The following is a 23098-nucleotide window of genomic DNA, read 5'->3' as shown; positions in this document are numbered from 1 at the left end:
AACTATAGAAGAGCACATATTACTTTAAATGATAGCACATCATAATTTAGCTTTAGGACACACTCAATAAAATCTGAATTTACAATCATGAATTGTAACATTCACAATCTCAATTTTATCAATGGATATTAGTTGACAGCATCTCAAATTATAGAGCCTATACTTTAAGTGAGCTCTATTCCAAAAATTTTAGGTGGTAGTCTCACATTCTCAGTTCCTTCTTAGGAAATTTCAGCACTTACAAAAGTCTTTAAAACATGATTGAGAAATTTCCAACAAACAAACTAAATTTCAGTTACAAATTTAATCACTAATTATAATACAGATTAGGAAAAAGATTTCCTAGAAAGAATGGAAATCTTTGTTTGACTGATTTTATAATCCCAATCTAGTCAGGAGTGAAATAACAGAGATACAATACCTTGCAGTTTTATTTTTTTATTTTTTTTCCTACTTAAAACCTTATCTCCCACTGCAAAGCTGGAGCAGAATTAAGTCTCCGTTCATTAGGGAGGAGAGTTTAGCATCATATTACAGAAAGATCAGAGAATTGTTTCAAGTTTGAAACTTCATTAGTCTTTCTCACCATTCTAAACACTCTGGATCCAGCATTTTTTGTTTTGTTATGTTTTGGTATTGATAGTATTCTTTTAGGCTGCCTGCATTTTCTTCTTAGAAATCTTCCATGGTAGCAGTCTACACATAACACTAGATACTACATACAACAAAGGTTTTCCTGAGAAGCATATGGAGAGGATAGAATGGGAAAAAATAGGGGTTTTATACTACTGGGATATGAGTGTTCAGTCCATGAATGTTTAACTCTGGATTAGTTACTTGACTAATACATTTTCTAGATTCCGTCTTTAAACTGAGGTTGTCCTAAGTGAATGGGTATAGGACTGATGTTAGGTGGCCAGTTCGTCATGGTCCCTCAGTCAACTAAATGGTATCATGAAAAGATAACAAAAAGGATTCCCTTCTAGCAGGTCACATGGTTCAACTGGCAACCCTTGGAATTGAGTATTGGATCACATAAGCATACTCATCAGGATATCAGAAAGGCAGCTGCCAGTACATAGTAACACACAAAGATATATGGTTTATTTCTAATGGTAACAAGAGGTTTGAGAGACTCCAGGAAAAGAGAGAGACAACAAAAAGAAGAGATAGAGAAAGAGGGAAAGAGAGAGATGTGCCAAAGAAGTAATGGCCAAATTTAATAGCAATGCCATCTCCAAGAACTTTTGAGTGATCAATCTCAAAAAGGCTACTGATTTGCCAGTCAGGGTGGCTAAGTTCCTCGTAACTCTACCTTAAATAATTTACTGGGTCAATGTATCACAGTCACCATGTAGAATTCAAGCAAAGGAGCAAAGACAGAGTTCCATTCAAACTCTAAAGTTCCTCATTTAGTTCTACTCATGTAAAATAATACCATCTGTGTCCATACTGGCCCCTGGGTTGACCAACAGGGTCTCCATTTTTTAACATACAATTTATGGTGGTACAGAATAAAATTTAAAACTGAAAAGATTTAGAAAGAAATTTATTAAGTTGTCTGACAGATGGGTAACACAGAGTCAAAAAATTATCTCCTCCAAATTATCTATAAGTTATACGTTCTACAGGATTCAAATAAAAGAACAAATAAACAACAGCTGATGAGCCAGCACAAAGGTAATTTCCAGATAAAGTATTTTCGTTGTTTAAGATGTATTGCAGGAAAAAACCTCTCATATCTCAAGTATCAATCTTCATGTCCCTGCAAGACTTCGGCAATCAATATAAGCTAGACCTACTGAGGAAGCATTAAACAAATCTATGCTCTAAACAACAGGTCTGATTTCTCAGTTATGCAGGGATAGTTTCAAACAATACAACAAGGTTTTCAAACGACTCTTTGTATTTTAAAGGTATTTGTAATTAGACCAGGAGGCTTATGATTGATCTTACCAATTGTTTAGGAATAAAATGAATGATTTAGCAAATTTAGTAGCTGCAAAATATCAGGAAAAAAGTAGAGAGTAAATATAGAAAAAGAAAAATATATTGGGTAAATGCAAAAATGATTAAGAAGCAAAGAGCAAATTAAGGCAACAAATTACATATTAAAGTATTTTTGCAGTCTTTTTGTGTCTTTCATTGCTTTTTAGGACTGAGTGGGTGTGAGATGGGATTGTGGCTCTGTGCAGCAGCTCCATGGCAGATGTCAATGCCAGTAGTGACCTATCCACCATATTCTACCTCACTGGATTTCCTGGTTATGAGGAGGTACACCACTGGATTTCCATCCCTTTCTGCATCCTTTACCTGATTGGGATACTGGGCAACTGTATCATCCTTCATATAGTCCGGACTGACCCAAGCCTCCACGAACCCATGTACTATTTCTTGGCCATGTTGTCTCTCACTGATATGGGCATGTCCCTTCCCACTCTTGTATCTTTGTTTCGATTGCTGTGGTCCATCTCCAAGGAGATTGAATTTAACACCTGTGTGATACAGATGTTCTTCATCCATACTTTCTCCTTGACAGAATCAGCAGTGCTCCTAGCAATGGCCTTTGACCGCTATATAGCAATCTGTTACCCCCTGAGGTATTTCACCATCCTTACCCCACAACGTATTGCCAAGATTGGAGCAGCAGCTCTCCTCAGGAGCTCCCTCTCATTAACTCCGTTAATGATTCGTCTTGCATACTTCCCTTTCTGTCGATCTCACATCCTCTCTCATTCCTACTGTCTACATCAGGACATGATTCACTTGGCTTGTGCTGATATTAAGTTTAATGTCATCTATGGATTGGTTTTGATCATTATTCTATGGGGATTTGACTTCCTGGGTATTCTGGTTTCTTATATTTTCATTCTCCGTTCTGTGCTAAGAATTGCATCCCAGAAGGAAAGGCTCAAGGCCCTCAACACATGTGCCTCCCACATCTGTACTGTCCTCATCCTTTATGTGCCCATGATTGGCCTGTCTCTTGTCCACCGTTTTGCAAAACATGCCTCTCCCCTTGTCCACATATTCATGGCCCACATCTACTTGCTGGTGCCTCCTGTGCTCAACCCCATAATCTACAGTGTGAAGACCAAACAGATTCGTATGGGTATCATCCGTCTGTTTGTCCTTAAGAGAATTCACTCCACGCGGGGGTAGGTCATGCCAAAAATTATTTCTACTATAAATAACAATTGTGATAGGCAGAAAGAAGGACTTAAATTATATGGAGTCATTAACACTCTATTCTGAAAAGGATGTCTCAACTAGAGGAAGAGAGAAAAATAGAAGAAGAATGAATGAAGAATGTAGATTAGGATACTGAAACACCCTGTTGTACCTACTTGTGACATAGGATTCCATCAAAAGAGGCACACAAAGCCAGAATGATCACTTTAAACTTTATTAGGGGACTATATTTACAGGAGACACCTGCACTTACACTTTGTGGCAGATAGCAACCAGAAGTGCATACTGTGGCATAAGTCCATAAAAGGACTTTGCTATTAAACTATTTAGATGTTTACTGAAATTGTTAATGGAAGGAAAGGCTTGAAGCATGTAGGATATACAGGGGTACATAACTTAGGTAAATGAGATGTGTAAATGATGAGCCACAATGGAGTTGGCTGATAAACAAACATCATTTTTGATAAGTATATTTGTATGTCTTGTTCCTAATATCAACTACAATCCCTTCCACAATGCTTCTAATCAAGATCTATTTAATCCAGAGAGAACCACTTATATTTTACAAATTGATACTCATCTTAGCTTTGTTCAAGATTGCCTCCTCACAGTTTTCTTTACATTTCCTGCTCATTCTACTCCAAGCTCATTCCTACACCTGTGGCTGCTAGAAATCGCCACATGGATGACCTGAGATATTTCAAATTCAATATATCCAGTACAGAGATGATCATCCTCTCACCCCAAAACCCCATCCTCTTGGCATTTCTCTATTTCTGTCTAGGATACGACCATTATCACAGTCACAGAAGTTCATGATCTCAGTTAGAATCATTCTCAGTTTCTCAACTTCCTATTTATTCTCTTCACATACAATGTCTACCACCACGTTTCCTGCATCCATCTGTCCCTTTCTACTCACATGCTCATCCTTCTATTTCAGAACCCCATGACCTCTTACCTTGACTCATAGAATACCTTTCTTATTACTTTCAGTTCCTCTAGTCTCCTGTTTCTCCATACCCTTCTTTCTTCAGTTGTCAGAAAAACACTCCTGAAGCATAACGCTGATCATGACACTTACAACGTCAAGAAGTTTCATTGACTCCTTATTAAGTCTGGGATAATGTATCAACTCTTCTGTTTGATATTTAAAGTACTTCACAATATGGCTTCAATGTATCACTCCAGTCTCCTTTCAAGTTGCTTTATTTTATATGCTTTATGTTTTAAACAAGCTTGGGCTACTTGTTGTTTCTAGTGTTTTCACTATTGCCTTCTCTATGTTACTGATCTCCAAGTTATCCCATTATAGTTGACTGCATCATTTTTTTGCATGTTGTTTCACTCATAGACAGCAGGGACTATCTTTTCCCTTCCTTTGTTTCCCCAGAATTTAGCACAGGCACGTAGTTGGCATTTAAGAAATATACATTGACTGGCTCTGTTCCATGACATTCCATCTCCTGCCTCCCCTTTTAGAATGAACTTCCCTGCTGTTTTTAGAATCTCTAGCTTGCTTCAAGATTCCAACTATCACCTCCTAAACCTAGTCTTTCCTGACTTCCCCAGTTATTGGTGCTTTCCACACACTGAGATTACTTAGCACTTAATTTTTTTATGAATTATTTTATTTGTTTTCAGTGTTCTATGATCACTTCCATATATTTTACATTTTCCCCACCTTTCCCATTCCTTCCTCAACATGACATGCAATGTTACATAGGTTCTACATATATATTTTATTAAATACAATTTCACCATAGTCATGTTGAATAGAAGAATTAAAACTGATGGGAGAAACCATGAAACGAAATAAAATAAAACAAAACATAACTCAAAAGAAAATGGTCTGCTTTATTCTGCGATAAAGTTCTATAGTTCTTTCTCTGGATGTGGAAGGCGTTTTATCTCAAAAGTTCATTGGGAATATTTTAGGTTCTTGCATTACTATGAAGTACTAAGTCTACCAGAAAAATTCCTTGTACACTGTCGTTGTGGGTATGTCCAAAGTTCTCCTGGTTCTGCTTCTTTCACTCAGCATCAGTTCACATAAGTTTTTCTAGGCCTTTTTGAAGTATTCCCGTGCATCATTTCTTATAAAAAAATAGTATCCCATTATATTCATGTACCACAACTTGTTTAGCTATTTCCCAACTGATGGTCATTGCTTTGCTTTCCTGTTGGGATTGGAAGCTCAATTCCGTGTGGACAGTCTCAGGCGGGTAAAAGTGGGACTTCTAAATCTTAGAGTCTTACAAGGCCCTCCATGAACAGCGGGGATTCGAGAAGGTCAGACTGAGCTAGCTCGGCTAGCTCGGGTATTTCCGCCTCTCCCCGGGAGATACGTGATGGGTGGAGTCTCCCTGCCCTCGAGGTCGTCCCGGATCTGGGCACACTATTGTTGTCTAACAGCACGGTATTGAGATGCAAACTGTGTGGCTGAAGGTTAAGTAGGATTGAGGAAGCCTGAAAGCTCTCTTAGCACGTGAGGAGCCAAGAGGACAGTAGGCTCCGCTTTTCTCTTTCCTCTCTCCCCTCCCTCTCTCTCCCCACTTGTACTTCTACTTCCAATCCCTTAAGATCTTAGCCTCCTTAGGAAATCCCCCCCTCTTCCTCCTAAGGAAGACCCCCTGCACTTGAAACCTAGACCCTGAAATAAAGCTCAACCCTTGTTCGACTCTGGAACGTCCTTTCTCTCATATGAGCATCCAGTTTTGGCCAACCGAAGACCTCGGAGGTGAGGTAAGAAGACTCGGGTAGCCCACACAGGCCTCTAGGCCTGGCACTTTCCAGTTTTGACCACCAAAAAGAGAGCTGATATAAATATTTTTATACATGTGGGACCCTTTCTCATTTTTGTGATCTCTGTGAGATACAGTCCAAGAAGCATTATTCCTGGATGAAAGGGCATGCCCAATTTGTAGCCCTTTGGGCACAGTTCCAAATTGCTGTCCTGAATGGTTGGATCAGCTGGCTGCTCCACCAACAATGAATTAGTGCTCCAACTCTCCCACATCTTCTCCAACATTTATCCTCTTCCTGTTTTGTCATGTTAGCCAATCTGATAGGTGTGATGTGGTACCTCAGACTTGTTTTGATTTCCACCTCTCTAATCAGTAGTGATTTAGAGTATTTTTTCATATGACTATAGATATCTTTAATTTCTTCCTCTGAAACCTCCCTCTTCATATCTTTTAACCATTTATCAATTGGGGAATGACGTATTCTTCTCCATTTGACTCAGTTCTCTACATATTTTAGAAATGAGGCAATGACTCACTGAAGCTTTTACACAAACGCCTTCAGATACCTCTATAAAGAGAATCTGACTAAATTTTGGAGGTGCAAAATCCAATAGGATACAGATTGTGGCAGATTCACAGTTAAGGACAGACTGGAGGGTCAATGGGAAGGATCTGGTCTGCTAGGGTGAGTCCACAGCAAACAGTGCCAGGCATCCAGCACAGCAAGTGGGAGGACTCCAGGGAGGCCTGAGGCAGCAGAAAGCAGAACAGGACTTCTGGGAGCTAAAATGGAGGAATGATCCATAAAAGTTCTCTCCTCCCCCATTGTTGACCAGGAAAGAACCATAAAATATTTCCCCAGAAAAATCCCTGATCAATGGGCACAGTGAAGGGGCAAACAGTCTCATAAAACTTGAGGCTAAGAAAATAGCTAAGGGGGATTTCTTTTACTGTGTCAGAGGCAAACTAGAAGGAGAGGGGCCCCAGGGCAGTGGAAACTCACACTAGGACCCAGGCATGCCTCAGCCATCCAGGGGAAATGAGAAGACAATAGGGAAGCCAGGATCACCAACACCTGAGCTTGCCTTTGCCTCAGCTCAGCTGAGGAGATCTCCCAGGACCAGACCACCTCTCCTCCACATATAACAAGCTAGCCTCAGGGCTGATCAGGAAACACAAAACAAAAAGATAAAAAGGCATCTGCCCTTACCTTTTTTACACCAGTCAGATCAACACCAAGTTCTGCAGTTTAAAACTGAAAGAGCCAGAAGCTACAACAAAAATCATCATCATGAGCAAGAAAAAGCAAAGCAAGGGTGAAAAACCCATAATATTTTTCTATGGGGACAAGCACAAAAAGAATACCACCAAAGAGGTCAGTAATGAGACTGTACTCGCATCTGAAACTTCAGAAGGGACCATGAACTGCTCACATGTACAAACAGCTCCACCAGAACAACTGAAGAAGGAAATAGAAGAAAAACTGGCCAATGATTTTAAAAGTATGAAAAAAGAATTCACTGATGAGAACATCTCTTTAAAAAGGAAAATTGGACAAATGGAAAAGGAAGTACAAAAACTAACTGGAGAAAATAATTCCTTAAAAGAAATAATTGGACAGATGGAGAAAGAGATACAAAAGTTAACAGAAGAAAATAATTTGATAAAAATTAGAATTGGACAAGTAGAAACTAATGACTCTATGACACATCAAGAATCAGTCAAACAAAATCTAAAGAATGAAAAGATAGAAGAAAATGTAAAATATTGAATGGAAAAAAAAACCACTGACATGGAAAATAGAACCAAGTGAGAAAATTTAAGAGTTATTGGCCTACCAGAAAGCCACGATGAAAAAAAGTCTGAACAATATCTTCCAAGAAATCATCAAGGAAAACTGCACAGAAGTGCTAGATCCAGAGGGCAAAACAGTCATTGAAAGAATCCACCATTCACCTCCTGAAAGGGATCCCAAACGAAAAACCTCAAGACATATTGTTGCCAAATTACAGAACTATCAAGTGACAGAGAAAATATTACAGGTAGCCAAAAAGAAACCATTCAAATATTGAGGAGTAACAGTCAGGACCATTCAGGACCTTGCAACTTCTCCATTAAAAGATCAAAGGAATTGGAATATAATATTCTGTAAAGCAAATGAGCTAGGATTACAACCATGGATCAATTACCCAGCAAAGTTCAGCATAACATTTCAGGCAAGGAGATGGACTTGAAAGAAATTAGGGCTTTTCAGACCTTCCTGACAAAAAAAAAAAAAAAAAAACAAAAAAAAACCTCTATTGAGGAGGGGAAGGGAGACAGCAGAACTAAAAGTGAGAAAGAGGATGGAGGAAAAGACACAGATTTTAATCATAAATGTGAATGTGAATGGAATGAACTCTCCCATAAAATGGAGAAGAATAGCAGAGTGGATTAAAAACCATAATCCAACAATATGTTGTTTACAAGAAAGACATTGGAAACAGGGTGGATATACACAGGGTAAAAGTAAAAGGTTGGAGCAGAATATATTGTGCCTCAGGTGATGGAAGAAAAGCAGGGCTAGCAATCCTAATCTCAGACAAAGCAAAAGGAGAAATAGATCTCATCAAAAGAGATAAGGAAGGAAAATATATCCTGCTAAAAGGCACAATAGACAATGAAGCAATATCATTACTAAACAAGTGCTCCAAGTGGCATAGAATCCAGACTTTTAGAGGAAAGGTTGGGGAGTTGAAGGAAGAAATAGACAGCAAAATTATACTAGTGGGGGACCTCAGCCTCCCCCTCTCTGAACTTGATAAATCTAACCTCAAAATAAACAAGAAAGAGGTTAAGGAGGTAAATGAAACTCTGGATAAGGTAGATATGATAGATCTCTGGAGAAAACTGAATGGGAGATAGAAAGCAATATACCTTTTTCTCAGTGGTACATGGCACATATACAAAAAGTGACCATGTTCTACGTCATAAAAATCTCACAATCCAGTACAGAAAGGCAGAGATAGTGAATACATCCTTCTCAGATCTTAATGCAATAATAATTTTATGTAATAAAATGTCATGGAAAGATAAACCAAAAATTGATCAGAAACTAAATAGCCTAATCCTAAAGAAGGACTGGGTTAAACAACAAATCATAGAATCAATCAACAACTTCATTCAGGAGAATGAAAATAATGAGACAACCTACCAAATCTTATGGGATACTGCAAAAGCAGTTCTTAGGGGAAGTCATATCTTTGAATGCTTACATGAATGAAATAGAGAAAGAGGAGATCAATGACTTGGGCATGCAGCTGAAAAAGATAAAAAAAAAACAAAACTGAAAATCCCCAAATAAATTCCAAATTAAAAATACTGAAAACCAAAGGACAGATTAATAAAATTGAAATTAAGAAAACTATTGAATTAATAAATAAAACCAATAGTTGGTTTTATGAAAAAACTAATAAAATTAATAAACCTTTGGTCAATCTGATTTAAAAAAGAAAGAAGAAAACCAAATTACTAATATCAAAAATGAAAGGTGTGAACTCACCTCCAATGGGGAGGAAATTAAAAGAATAATTAAAAATTACTTTGCACAAATTTATGCCCATAAATTCGACAATCTAAATGAGATGGATGAGTATTTTAAAAAACACAAATTGCCCGGATTAACAGAAGAGGAAGCTGAATACTTAAACAATCCCATCTCAGAAAAAGAAATTTAACAAGCCATCAATTAACCCTCCCCCCCGGAAAAAATCACCAGGGCCGGATGGATTTACAAATGAATTCTGTCAAATATTTAAAGAACAGTTAATTCTAATACTATATAGACTATTTTTGAAAACTGGGGAAAAAGGAGTCCTCCCAAATTCTTTTTTTATGATGCAAATATGGTTTTGCTATCTAAACTAGGAAAGGACAAAACAGATAAAGAAAATACAAAAATACAAGTCATTCCCCAATTGATAAATGGTCGAAACATGTGATCAGGCAATTTTCAGAGGAAGAAATTAAAGATATCTGTAGTCATATGAAAAAATGCTCTAAATCATTTTTTATTAAAGAGATGCAAATCAGAACAACTCTGTGGTACCACATCATATCTATGAGGCTGGCAAACATGACAGAACAGGAAGATGATAAATGTTGGAGAGGATGTGAGAGAGTTGGAACACTAATGTACTGTTGGTGGAGCTGTGAGCTGATCCAACCATTCTGGAGAGCAATTTGGAACTCTGCCCAAAGGGCTACAAAAATGTGTATACCCTTTGACCCAGCAATAGCGCTTCTAGGACTGTATCCCCAAGAGATCATACAAATGGGAAAGGGTCCTACATGTACAAAAATATTTATAGCAGCACTCTTTGTGGTGGCCAAAATATGGAAATCAAGGCGATGCCCATCAATTGGTAAATTGCTGAATAAATTATGGTATACGAATGTAATGGAATACTATTGTGCTACAAGAAATGATGAACAGGAAGACTTCATGGAAGCCTGGAAGGACTTATATTACCTGATGCTGAGTGAAAGGAACAGAACCAGGAGAACTTTGGGTGCAGCAACGACCAGAGAGTGTGAGAGATTTTTTCTGGTAGACTTGGAACTTCATAGCCATGCAAGGACTTAAAAAAATCTCCAATAGTCTTCTAAGTCAAAATGCCTTCCACATCCAGAGAAAGAACTGCAGAATTCAATCGCAGAATGTGGCAGATCATTGTGTGTGTGTGTGTGTGTGTGTGTATGTGTGTGTGTGTGTGTGTGTGTGTGTGTGTGTGTATTGCATTTTGGTTTGTTAGATGATTTCTCCCACTCATTTTAATTCTTCAACACAGCATGACTATAGTGAAAATGTATTTAATAGCAATGTATGTGTAGAACCTATAAAAAATTGTATGCTGTGTCGAGGAAGGAGGAGGGAAGTAGGGGAGAGGGAGGGAAAAATAATAATCCAAGTTACATGGTAGTGATTGTAGAACACTGAAAATAAATAAAATTAATTAATTTTAAAAAATAAAATAAAACAATAAATAAATAAAAATTGTTTAAGCAAGGGAGAAAAAGTTCAACTATAGATAGCTACTATGGGGATAGGGAAGATCTAGTTTCATCTCTAGAGGAAAATAAGGGAGCTAAAAAGCCATTGCTTTTTCAATAAGAGACACCAAATGTTCCCAATCACAAAAAAGTTATTAGATGAATATAAAAAAGGACCTTATAAATCAAGAACCAAACATAAATCAAATAAAAAATAAAAATCACAGATTGAGTAAAAATTAGGCAAAAAAAGCTATACAAGAATATTAAGAAAATTATGAAGAGAAAATCAACCAATTTCAAAAAGAATCAAAAAATTAAGGAAGAAAATAATTCATTGAACTCCAGAATTGGGTAAAGAGAAATTATTATCATTCTAAGATACCAATATAATAAAATGAAATAAAAAGAATGAAAAGCAAAAAAAGAAAAATAAAAGAGAAGGTCTTATGAGGAAAAAAAAAAACACAAAATACTTGATCTGGAAAACAGATTGACGGAAAATAACATGAGAGAAGTTGGGCAACTCTGATGGGCTGGCCACGTTGTTCAAATGCAAAATGTATGCTTGCCAAAAAGACTATTTTATGGAGAACTCTCATTGGTCAGGTGATCACATGGTGGCCAGAAGAAGCAATAAAAGGATACTCTCAAGGTCTCTTTCAAGAACTTTGGATTTGACTGTGCCGCATATGAGACACTGGCCCAGGACCACTCAGCATGACATGCCCACATCATAAAGGGTGCTGTGCTCTTGGAGCAAAGCAGAGTTGAGACAGCACAAATTAAATGTAGGGTGCACAAATTCGGAATATCCACCCCAAATATTCCCACAGACTATGTGTGTCCGATCTGTAGTAGAGCATTCCGAGCTCGAATTTGTTTGATCAACCACTTTGGAAACACTGAAATTTCACTTTATCATGGTGATGTCATTTTGGTCCTCTTCAAAGATGGAAAACAACCATTCACTGTGTACATGACATTTTTTTTTTTTGCTTTTCTTGTTTTGTACGTAAAATAAATTGTTCTAAAGTAAAGTTTGGTAATTTAAAAATTAACAAAAATAAACAAGATAATATTGTTACTGCCTTATTAAATCTAATACACATGCGCACACACAGACAAGAAGGATAATGTGTCAGCTTTATAACCCAAACTCCTCCCTCATAGTCTCAGTAAATAGACAAGCTCATTGCACACTGAAAGAAGTGAAAAGTACCTGAAACAATGAAACAATGAAAACAAAGACTGAAGTAGAATTCAGGATTCTTAAATGCTTTTTTTATAGAATGACTTTTTCCCAAAGCAATAGTAGCTTCTATACCAGTTCCATACCCATCATTTGCATGATCTCACAGGAAAAACAAAGAAACAAATGAATTAACATCAAGCCCCTTACATTTACTAGCTCTATGACCCTAGTGGAGTCACTTAAACTCTGGCTATATCAGTTTCTTCAACCGCCTATTTCTATTTTTCAGCTTCCTTTTCTGGATCGTCTTCCTCCATTAGACTGTAAGCTCCTTGAGAGCAGTAATTGGTTCTTTTTTATATTTTTATTCCTAATCCTTAGACTAGTGCCTGGCACGTAGTGAACTCTTAATAAATCTTGATTGCCTGGCTGGCTGACAACTGTAAAATGATGATAACAATAGCACCTATCTCCCAGGATTGTTATAAGAATAAGATGAGATAAACCCTGGAAAGTGTTTGCAGACCTTAAAACACTACATAAATGAAGATGATGGTGATGATTGGAGCAAGAAAGTGTTTGACTCGACCATAGAATGAATGAAGGAGAGCTGTGTATAGGGTTGGAAATTGCTTGGATTCAGATTGTGAAGGAGTTTGTATTTGAATAATCAGGAATCATTGGGCATTGCTGAGTAGGAGAAAAACATTATCAGAGTCATGATAAAAGAAGAGAAGTCTTTAAGAGGTTAGATGTCTTAATGAAAGAAGTACAATCCATATTTAAACAGAGGACACTTCTATAACAATCTAAAAGGAAAATCCAACTTCCACAGAAAGATTTCCATATAGGATAATTCATTAACCATATGAATATCATTTTTTCTACCTGTTTTATTTCTTCCTCATAATTCTTTAAATCATTGCATCATAGTTGTCATCATTAATCAATAGAATGTATCTGAAAGAAACTTTAAAAATCCTAATCCCTTGCCACCACTATCATCAACAATTATATTTTGTTCCTATGTACAAATGGAGTCCTGCACCAAGCTTCACATTTCAATGTCGAGAGAACTCAAAAAGAAGAATGGAAATTCAAAGTACAAATTTCAATAGCTATACAGTAAGACTATTTACATTACCTATAAGGAATATGTTCATGTATTTTGTATTTTTCAGAAAGATGATTCCAACAGGAGAAGTCATGAGCTCTTAGTTGGGAAAGGTTTGCAAGAGGGAATAGGAGATCAGAAGCTATTAAAATAATAGAAGAGAGGCAACTCAGATGGCTGGGGTGAAAGGAATTTGGAGGGATAAAATGCAGTCTGGAGAAATCTTAGAATGATATGAATTTATAAGGAACTTGGGTTTCTACAGAACTATAGTTACTGCCGACAGCTGTCCAGGTCTAAAAGATACATATTCCTAGTCTCTGGAGAGTAGTTATGTTTTACCCTTTCATTACCCCATTTGAGTTAGTCTGAAGATTTACTGGTGAGCCCTATGCTTTTATACTCATTCTTTTTCTGCCACCATTTCCATATTTCCTTAGTGTATTGTTGATCCCTCTTCTTTTGTCCCTCCACAGTTGAAATTAGGCATTTTTCTTATACATAGCTGTCATTTTTTTAAACCAGGCAGAATTTAATCTACAAATAATATAAAAATTTAAGGAAATATTATTCAAAATATGAATTGTATTTAGAGGTGCATCTAACTTTTCAAAAGTATTATAGTGGTCTGTTGAAGTGATTAGGAGACTTCAAGAAGGTTTCATAAAAGAAATAGGCTGTCAGTAAATGCTCAAAACAGTGTATTTTTAGTGTGGTACATCCATATCATTAAAGGTTTAAGGCTTAACGAGTTAGCTTTGGTTAGGAGCACAGGAACAGCAACAACATGGGAAGGATATAAGTCAAGCAGAAATTGACACCTCCACACAAAAGCCAAGGAAGGTTCATAGCTAGGGAGCTTAATGACATAAGAAAGGGTTCTGTTTTGTTTTGTTTTGTTTTGTTTTTGGTTGTTGTTGTTGGAAAAGAATCAGGTACTGAGGCAAGTTGCACTAATTTTTCATCCTTGAGACCACAGGATGAAGGAAGCCAAATGAGAGTCAAAGGATATATAGTTGGTCAAGTGTGGGGTTTGGAAGTTTCTAGAACAAACAAATATCTAAAAAATAGACATCAATCTACATGAAAAAAACTATGTCCAGAAAACTCCCAAGACAAAATAAAAGAAACCTAAAAAAAAAAATTGAATAGAGAGCAAGTATAAATTACATCACCATATTATAGATGGGCAAACTGAGATACAGAGGGGTTTACCAGGTTAATATAGCTGATAATTTTTAGAGTTATGATTCAGTCAGACTTTCTAAATCCAAGACAGCAGTCTGGACACTATCGCACATAACGAGCATAAAACTATGCTGGATATATAATAATAAAGCTCTACAACTTCTAAACAGGCACATATGTTTGAACTGAGTCTGGGTACTCATAACTTTCAACATCCTCCAATTATTATCAGATCAAGATCTCAAATTATGAGTTTGTTTCTCCTGACATTCCTCCCCAGGAATAGTGATTCTTCCCAGAATTTTTTGCACAAGGTCAGTTACATTCAGCTTCTGAATAATTTATTTAATTAATATAAACTAACATTTATTCTGAAAAATTGATTAATTCAAAAATTCACTTCACAGTCTAATGAATAAGGAATGACCATCAACTCCTGGGTGACTATTGATTTTATCCAAGTTTTGCCATTTGATCACTCAATCTATCACTAAGTACTTACTAAGCACCTACAATATGTCAGGCACTATTCTAAGCTCTGAGGATATAAAAAAAGAAAAAAAAAAAACAATTCTTGCACTAACTGGACTAGGTTCCTCATCCTTTTTTTCCAGAGCTAGATTTCTTGACACTGGGTTTTCTTAAGATCTTGAGGATGAGCCCACATAATAGATTTGTGTAAGAAGTACCATGCAGAGAATCTACACTGGGTTTCCCTGAATTGTCATACATCTCTTTTCAGAAGACTTCAGCTGGTGAAAAAGCCCTAATACACGCACTCGTATCTCTGTGGTTTTCACACCATAGACAATGGGATTCATTGTAGGGGGCACCAGCAGGTAAAGGTTGGCAAGGATAATATGGGCATGGTGGGGAACATGGGGACCAAAGCGGTGGGTGAAGAAAGAAAAGAAGGCCAATGTGTAGAAAACTAAGATAACACAAATATGTGTCCCACATGTCCCAAAGGCCTTTGCTCGGGCTTCACGTGAGGACAGTCCCAGCACTGCTCGGAGGATTAGCCCATAGGAGACAGCAATGAGGATGAAGTCCATCCCTGTGGTGAGGAAGGCTGCTGTGAGTCCATAGATGCTGTTGAGTTTGATACTGGCACAAGCCAGCTTGGCTATGCCCATGTTCTCACAGTAAGTGTGAGGGATGACATTGGTCCGGCAAAAAGGCAGACGAAGGATGAGGAGGACACCAGGAATGACCACAATCACACTCCTGGCCACCAGGGACAGCCCCATCTTTCCAATGATAGATGTAGTCAGTAGAGAAGTATAGTGGAGTGGTATACAGATGGCAACATAGCGATCATAGGCCATGGCAAGGAGCACAGCTGATTCTGAGAGGAACAAAGCATGAACAAAGAACATCTGAGTGAGGCAGGCTCCAAAAGTGGAAAGAGATGGGCCCCTCCAGAAGACAACAAGCATTTTGGGCACAGTGACTGTACAGAGGATGATATCATTGAGTGCCAACATGGCTAAGAAGAGGTACATGGGCTCATGGAGGTTCTGGTCCCGAGCTACCACCACTATCACTAGGGCATTGCCCACCACAGCCAGAAGGTACATAAGGACAAAGGGGATGGAGATCCATACATGTGCTGCCTCGAGTCCTGGGATACCAGTCAGCATGAAGGTCATAGGGTAGGTAGAGGTGTGGTTGGGTGCTAGAAGAGTAAAAGAACCAAATTCTGTGATACAGAATAGAGAAAACACAGAACAGGTGAGTAAGGAGAGGAATAACAACCAGTATTTCAAAGCAGAAAAAGAACATATGGGTCATGTAGAGATTCTAACATGAGTTGGAATTCCCTTGATCACATATGAAGAAAGTAGTGCTTAAATCGTCACTTACTTGAAAGCCTCCTGGGATCCCACTACTTCCCTAGGGAGCCAGTTTTACCTTTAAGAAGTAATCAATTTTAGGATTTTTCCCCACTTGCTTTGAGCCTAAAATGGGCTCTCTTAAACGTCTACCCATGGTTCCTAGATTTGCCCTGGGCCCAAAGAGACAAAGTTTAGTCACTTTTTCATACGTTAATCCTTCCAACATTTGAACACCACGTGTCCAAAGTAAGTTAGAAAATAGTAAGATGTCCAAGGTAATAAAGACGATTGTAAGATAACAACTATACTCCTAATGGAGCTGTCATCATGAATTTATATGCCAAGATGAGGTCAAAACGGGTACATAATTAAGACATAGAGGATGATACCATAAGCAAATCAGGATATCATAGTTCATCTCTCAGATCTACTGAGAAGGGAAGACTTTACGAGCAAAAAAGATATACAGTATATTACTAGATGTAAAAGAGATAAGTTTGAAAATATTAAATTAAAATGTTTTGTTTTGCACAAAATATACACTTAAGTCAAAAAAGAAAGAAGAGAATAGGGGGAAATTATAACACATTTCTGTGACAAAGGACTGATTTTACACATATATGGAGCACATATCAATTTATAACAATATGTGTCATTTCTCAATTGATAAATTGTCAAAGAATATGAACAGAAAAGGAAATCAAAGGCTTCTGTAGTCTTAATGTCATAAAACACTATTGATTAGAGAAATTAAAATTAAAACAACTTTGAAGTACCACCTTCCACCTATTAAATTGGCTAATATGATAGAAAATGAAAATGGCAAATGTTGAAATGGATGTGGGAAAATTGGGACACTGACGGTGGAGTTGTGAACTGATTCAATCATTTTGAAGAGCCACTTGATATTACTCCCAAAGGGCAATAAAATTGTGCATGCCCTTTAATCCAGCAATGCCCTACTAGGTTTTGATCCCAAAGAGATTTTACAAAAGGATAAAGGACCTATATGGACAAAAATATTTTTAGCACCACTTTCATATTGACAAAAAATTAGAAATTAAGGGGATCTTCATCAATTAGTGGATGGCCGAGTGAGCTGTGGTATCTAATTGTGAAAGAATATTGTGCTATGAGAAATGATGAGTAGATACTTTTCAAAAAACCTGGAAAGACTTATTTGAACTGATGCAAAGTAAAGTAAGCAGATGCAGGTGAACATTGTACATAATCATAGGGATATTATATGATGGTCACATGTGAATGACTTAGTTATGCTCAGCAACACAAAGATCCAAGACAATTCCAATGTACTTCTGATGAAAATGATATCTACCTCCAGAACAAGAACTAAGGAGTCTGAATATAAATCAAGGCGTATTATTTTTTTTATTTTCTTTATTTTTTATTTTGTTTTTGTCTGTATTTTTTTCACATTACAAGAATGGAAATACTTTTCATGACTGGTCATGTGTGACTGATATCAAATTGCCTGGTGTCTCATGAAGGAGAGAGGGAGGGATAAAGAGTATTAGGAACTCAAAATTAAAAAAAATATTTAAAAAATTGTATATGCAATTAGCAAAACATAACATATTTAGAAGGTAAATTCAAAATAAATTGCTAACCACTGTTAGTGAGCTTTGAAGGATGATGATGCATATGAGGACTACTGCCCTCTTGCAGAAGGGCTTATGCCTTGCTTTAAAAAAAAAAGAAAGAGCTTACTGTAGTCAGCAAACTGTTGACCAGGGTGCTTGATTTTGTTTCCCTCCATAGTTCTGAAATGTTTTATGAAAGGATTCATGAATGGATTGTAGAAAAAAGAAGCAATGATCATAAGGAAAAGACAAAGATTAAAGCAGGTAATGCCAAAAAAGTATATTTCTGTTTTTGGCAGAACTTCTAGATCAAAGTATTTGAAGGATGCTATCCATGTAACTTACCTAGACTTTAACAAAACATTAAACAGTCTCTCATGCTTTTCATGTGGACTTTGGATGAACAGGACAGGTTGTATGGGCTTTTCTTAGGGTAAAGTTATCTGCTAGATGAGTGGATCTACTGGACTTACTGGACTCATTCATTCTTCAGTGCTCAAGCTAAGGGAGACATATCCATAATTAAGACATTAGTACCATTTATATTCACCTCTGTACTATGTCCTAATCAGACCAAATTTGGAGTTATTTGTGTTCAGGTGTAGGTGCCAGCTTTTAGGAAGGTCATTAATAAACTGTAATGAGTTCAATGGATGGTCGTTAGAATTGTGGGAGGATTAGATATCATTCCTCAATAGTTCATATCCGTGAAGATTGGTTGAAGCTTATGCACATGCTAACCTTAAGGTTTCTGCAGAGGTTTACAATCATTATTTCATTTGATCTTTGGGGCAGCTTGGTGGTGGAGTGGATAGAGCACCAGTGCAGGAGTTAAGAGCACCTGAGTTCAAATCTCACCTCAGACACTTGACACTCACTAGCTGTGTGACCTTCAGCAAGTCACTTAACCCCAATTGCCTCATCCTGGGTCATCTCCAGTCATCCTGGTGAATATCTGGTCACTGGATTCAGATGGCCCTGGAGGAGAAATGAGGCTGGTGACCTGTACAGCCCTCCCTCACTCAAAACAAAGTCAAGTGCAAATCATGTCATCATTTCTCTGATGGCATGGTCTTCTTCAGCAATGAAGGATGAAAACATAGTCTTTCTTCAGTCACTGGCTTTAGTTGAGCGAAATTGAGTTTGTTTCAGCTAGAGTGTTAAAAGTTCTATTTTCTCCTGAACACCTGAGATATTCATTTAATTGGGGCCACAACCCTCATCTACCAATAGGCAGAAAACTCTGTCTCTGACACTCTGAGACATTACTCCAAGCTTTGTTTCCTCCACGCAGGAGTTTGGAGAGGTCTAGCCTGTCCCACACAAGAGTCCTTGCTGGCTCAAATCCAATTTCCATAGTTAAGGCACAACATTTCCTGTTCTCTTTTGGGGATGTAGATCAGAAAAGGGACCAGGATAATGGTACAGATGCAGTTTTTAGTTTAGAGGTAAGTTCATTGTCTTGCTGGTCTTTTCATCAGCAATTGAACTATTCAAGCCTCAGACACTTTATAACGTGGGAAGGAGGTGACGGGGACATATTTTTTTTTTCAATCTGAAGACTTCCTCTTTTTCATTTTCTTTCTACCCTTAAAGTTTTGCTGAAATCACAAGGAAACAGTTCTTACATATGGTATTTGATAGACATAAATATAACACCTCACACTTGAGTTTTAAACATAAATATCGAATTAAGAGAAGTACCTTCTCTAGGTTCAGTTTAAGAAGATCTTGGACTTTTATTGATCTACAAGTTCAAAAAGAGGCAGTAGTACAAAATGGTATCTGAAAAAAATCTTAGGCCCTATTAAGAGACTCAATACTAAAAATATGTTTACTCTCCTCTATTCTGTTCTGGTAAGATTACATGCGAAATCTTGTAGTTGTTCTAGGTACTACAGTTTACATAGGACATCAAATGATAAACTGAATGGTTGACCAGATGAGAGTGTGTAGGATAGTAAAGGGCCTTAAGATCATTCCATCAGAGTAAAGAATAGTAATAATAACTGGCATTTGTATATTACTTACAAAGAACTTCATAAATACTATCTCATGTTATCTTTATAACAACACTAAATAATATGTGCTATTATAATTCCCATTTTACAGATGAGAAAACTGAGGCAGACAGAGGTTAAGAGGAAATGAGAATAGTCAGGAGAAAAGAAAAGAGTATGGGATATGATAGGAGTCTTTAAGTATTTGAAGGCTTGTCATATATAAAAGAAAATGAACTTTCTCAGAGTGAAGGATAAAAGTTGCAGAGACAATTTAGGTTTCTGTTAGGAAATACGTTGTAAAAATTGAAGCTATTCAAAAGTTGAATGGATTGCCTCAGAAAGGTTGTAGCATCCTGTTTTCATGAAGTCTATGAAGATTTCAACTGAATAATTTATAAAAGCATGTTTTTCCTAAAAGCAATATTATTCCATTCTTATCTGTCAGTCATTGGCTATTGATACAGTTAATAATCATTGAGTTCACAGAAAAGACAAATTTTTGGCCTATACAGCTTTAATGACCATTAAAAGTTTTCCAATCCATCCTCCTATATATAACTGAAACTGTTCAACAATCAGGGATAGATGGGTAAACTCTCATTGAGGAACTTGCTCTATTAAGGTAAGTCTGCACCTTCTTTATACCTTATGGTTTTACAGAATTGCTTAGGGCAGTGAAGTCAAACTCAAATAGAAATGGGACCACTTATCTCTATTTATGGATCCCTATGGGTCACATAATGACTGTGTTTTAAAATGTAATATTATCTCTGTTTTGTTTATTTCCCAAATACATATTTATCTAGTTTAGGCTGCACTCAAAAGCTGTGGGTAATGTGTTTGACCTCTAACTTAAGAGCACTTAGAGATGCAGTGACTTGCTTTCTGTTACATAAGCAGTATGTGTCAGGCAGTCCTTAAAAACCCAGATCTTCCTGGCTTCTCCATTCATTGCATCCAAGCTCCCTCTAGTAAAGGAAAATTTATATGCATAAATGTATCCACAGAAGAAGATTCCCTTAGTTTCTATTACCTTAGTGCCCTACCCTCACATTCCAGAAGTATCATTAATGCATTAGGAATACTATAATGAAAATTATTAAACAACTTCTATGTGCATGACTCTTTTATTTTAATCTCCAGCCAGGAATCGAAAAAAAGCAAAAGGGAGAAAATGATTGATCTGGTCAGGTGAAGGTAGCCTAGAATGTAGGGTACTGATAAAAGTGATCCCTATTTCTAGTTATCCTCCAAAGTACAATTTAAAAATAAGAAAGTACCTTTTAATTGCATTGTTTTCCCAAACACTTGTAAAGGACTTGGTGAGACACAAAATCTCTTCTTATTTCCAGTATCTGAGGCACTCCAACTCCAATGGTATAAGGGTCATCTTTAATGGTGAAATAACTATTAGGGAGAGAGAATTCATTTTGTTTGTATGTACTTATGCATATTTTATACACACAGACTAGAAAAACACCTCTGGTGTCTGAGAGTCACCTGGGAATCATAGCAGATGAGTCTCTAAGATCATTGTAAAGTGAGAACTCAAAGCAAAGCATTGTATTAATTGGCAAGGGAGATAAATAGATGGATCTATCTATCTATCTATCTCATTTGCCAATTTATACAATGATTCATTTTATTACATACACACTTATACATATATATGTATCCCTTGGGATTTTATACTATCTATATAGAGAAATACATATTTTCATTCACAATTATTATTATTATTATTATTCTATTTTCTTACGCAACGATCTTTAGGTCTTTTACCATCCAGAACGATCTCATCTAGTCAATTGTCCAATTTATCAGTTGATCTCTTCCTAAAATGGAGAAATGTGTGTGTGTAAAGTTGCCAAAATTATCCCTGTACTCTATCTCATTGACTCTCTCTGGGCCCCTCACACAGCCCCAGAAGACTGAGATGGTTGTTCTGCCTCACATCTCTTTTAACTGCATATTTCATTACCCAGAAGATTTTATAGATGTTTTTCCCTTCCACTTCTGGATTATTATTGAAAACCTTACTGTGAACCCAAAATGGGCATATTTTTATTGTATTTAGCCTTAACAGATATTCATTATGTAAAAATCACTTCCTACTCAATGCTATCTCTCCACCTGAAGCCCTGTTCTGTTCAAATCCTTCAATAGACTTCATAATTCTTATATATGCTCATCTCATGCTCAATTTCATGATAGTTTTTTGAGTCTCCAAGGTGAAGCTAACTGAGGCCTGGTTATCCTTCCATTAATCTGAATCCACAAAAAGAATGGATACATAGAAGTATGTGTAGAACAATCTTACAAATACATATGGACATACGTGTATATATATATATATATATATATATATATATATATACACACACACACACACACACATACATACATACACACATATGTGTGTGTATTTGTTGTCAAATGGTAGTCATTTCTAGAGCTAGGGAGAAAAAGGAAAAATCAAAAGAAAAAAATCAATTTATATGATAATTTTGTTGTATATTTGAATGGAATAACAAGTTGTGTATAGGAGATTTGCAGTTTCACACACAATCATCTTTTTATTGTATTTATTTCATAAATTAAAAATGAAATAAATTTCAAAAATGATTGTAGTAAGAAGGAAAATAAGATAACTTTGATCATCACTTGGATGAAGTGTATTGTAATCCCTCAAGAGTGAAAGATGGTGCTAGGAAAATGTTGTCAAACTCACCACTGTTTCTGACCCAGCAAAAGAGATTCATCACAGCCAATACCTTCAGACATCTTCTTCCTGAGGGTTGACTAACATGGGACAGAGACTTGTATGGAGTTACTTGGGAGGAACAATTGGGAGCCACCGTCCGGTAGTGTTGTTGTAATTGCCACTGTTATTGTTGTTGTCATCGTTGTTGTTATTGTCAGTGTTATTGTTGCATTTTTGTTACTGTTGTTACGGTTGTTGCTGTTATTGTTGTTTTTATTGTTGTTGCTATTGTTGTTTTTTCTTGTTATTGTTGTTGTTCTAGTTGTTGCTGTCATCATTGTTACTGTTCTCGTTTTTATTATTGTTATTGCTGCTGTTGCTATTGTTGCTGTTGTCGTTGTTGTTGTTGTTGCTTTCCCTGTGGGAGAAAACAGCGTGAATACAAATGGAGAATCAAGTGAAGAATTCTTTGACCATGCAAAACC

General features: G+C 36.8%; 2 protein-coding genes across 2 annotated transcripts; one reads left to right on the top strand and one right to left on the bottom strand.

Moving 5' to 3' along the window:
* The first annotated feature begins 2202 nt into the window (after positions 1–2202).
* Positions 2203–3162, top strand: LOC140508749 (olfactory receptor 51L1-like). Its single transcript, XM_072616624.1, has one exon. The coding sequence runs from the start codon at positions 2203–2205 to the stop codon at positions 3160–3162; it is 960 nt and encodes a 319-aa protein (XP_072472725.1).
* A 12006-nt stretch (positions 3163–15168) lies between these two features.
* Positions 15169–22813, bottom strand: LOC140507591 (olfactory receptor 52D1-like). The gene is made up of 2 exons (XM_072615616.1): positions 22744–22813; positions 15169–16169 (listed from the first exon to the last, which is right to left on the bottom strand). Exons 1-2 carry the CDS (start codon positions 22811–22813, stop codon positions 15169–15171), a joined length of 1071 nt encoding a protein of 356 aa, XP_072471717.1.
* Between the last annotated feature and the right edge of the window lie 285 nt (positions 22814–23098).

The sequence above is a fragment of the Notamacropus eugenii genome, chromosome 5, assembly GCF_028372415.1.
Source record: "Notamacropus eugenii isolate mMacEug1 chromosome 5, mMacEug1.pri_v2, whole genome shotgun sequence".
Taxonomy (NCBI): Eukaryota; Metazoa; Chordata; class Mammalia; order Diprotodontia; family Macropodidae; genus Notamacropus; species Notamacropus eugenii.
This window is presented reverse-complemented; position numbering and strand designations above follow the sequence as displayed.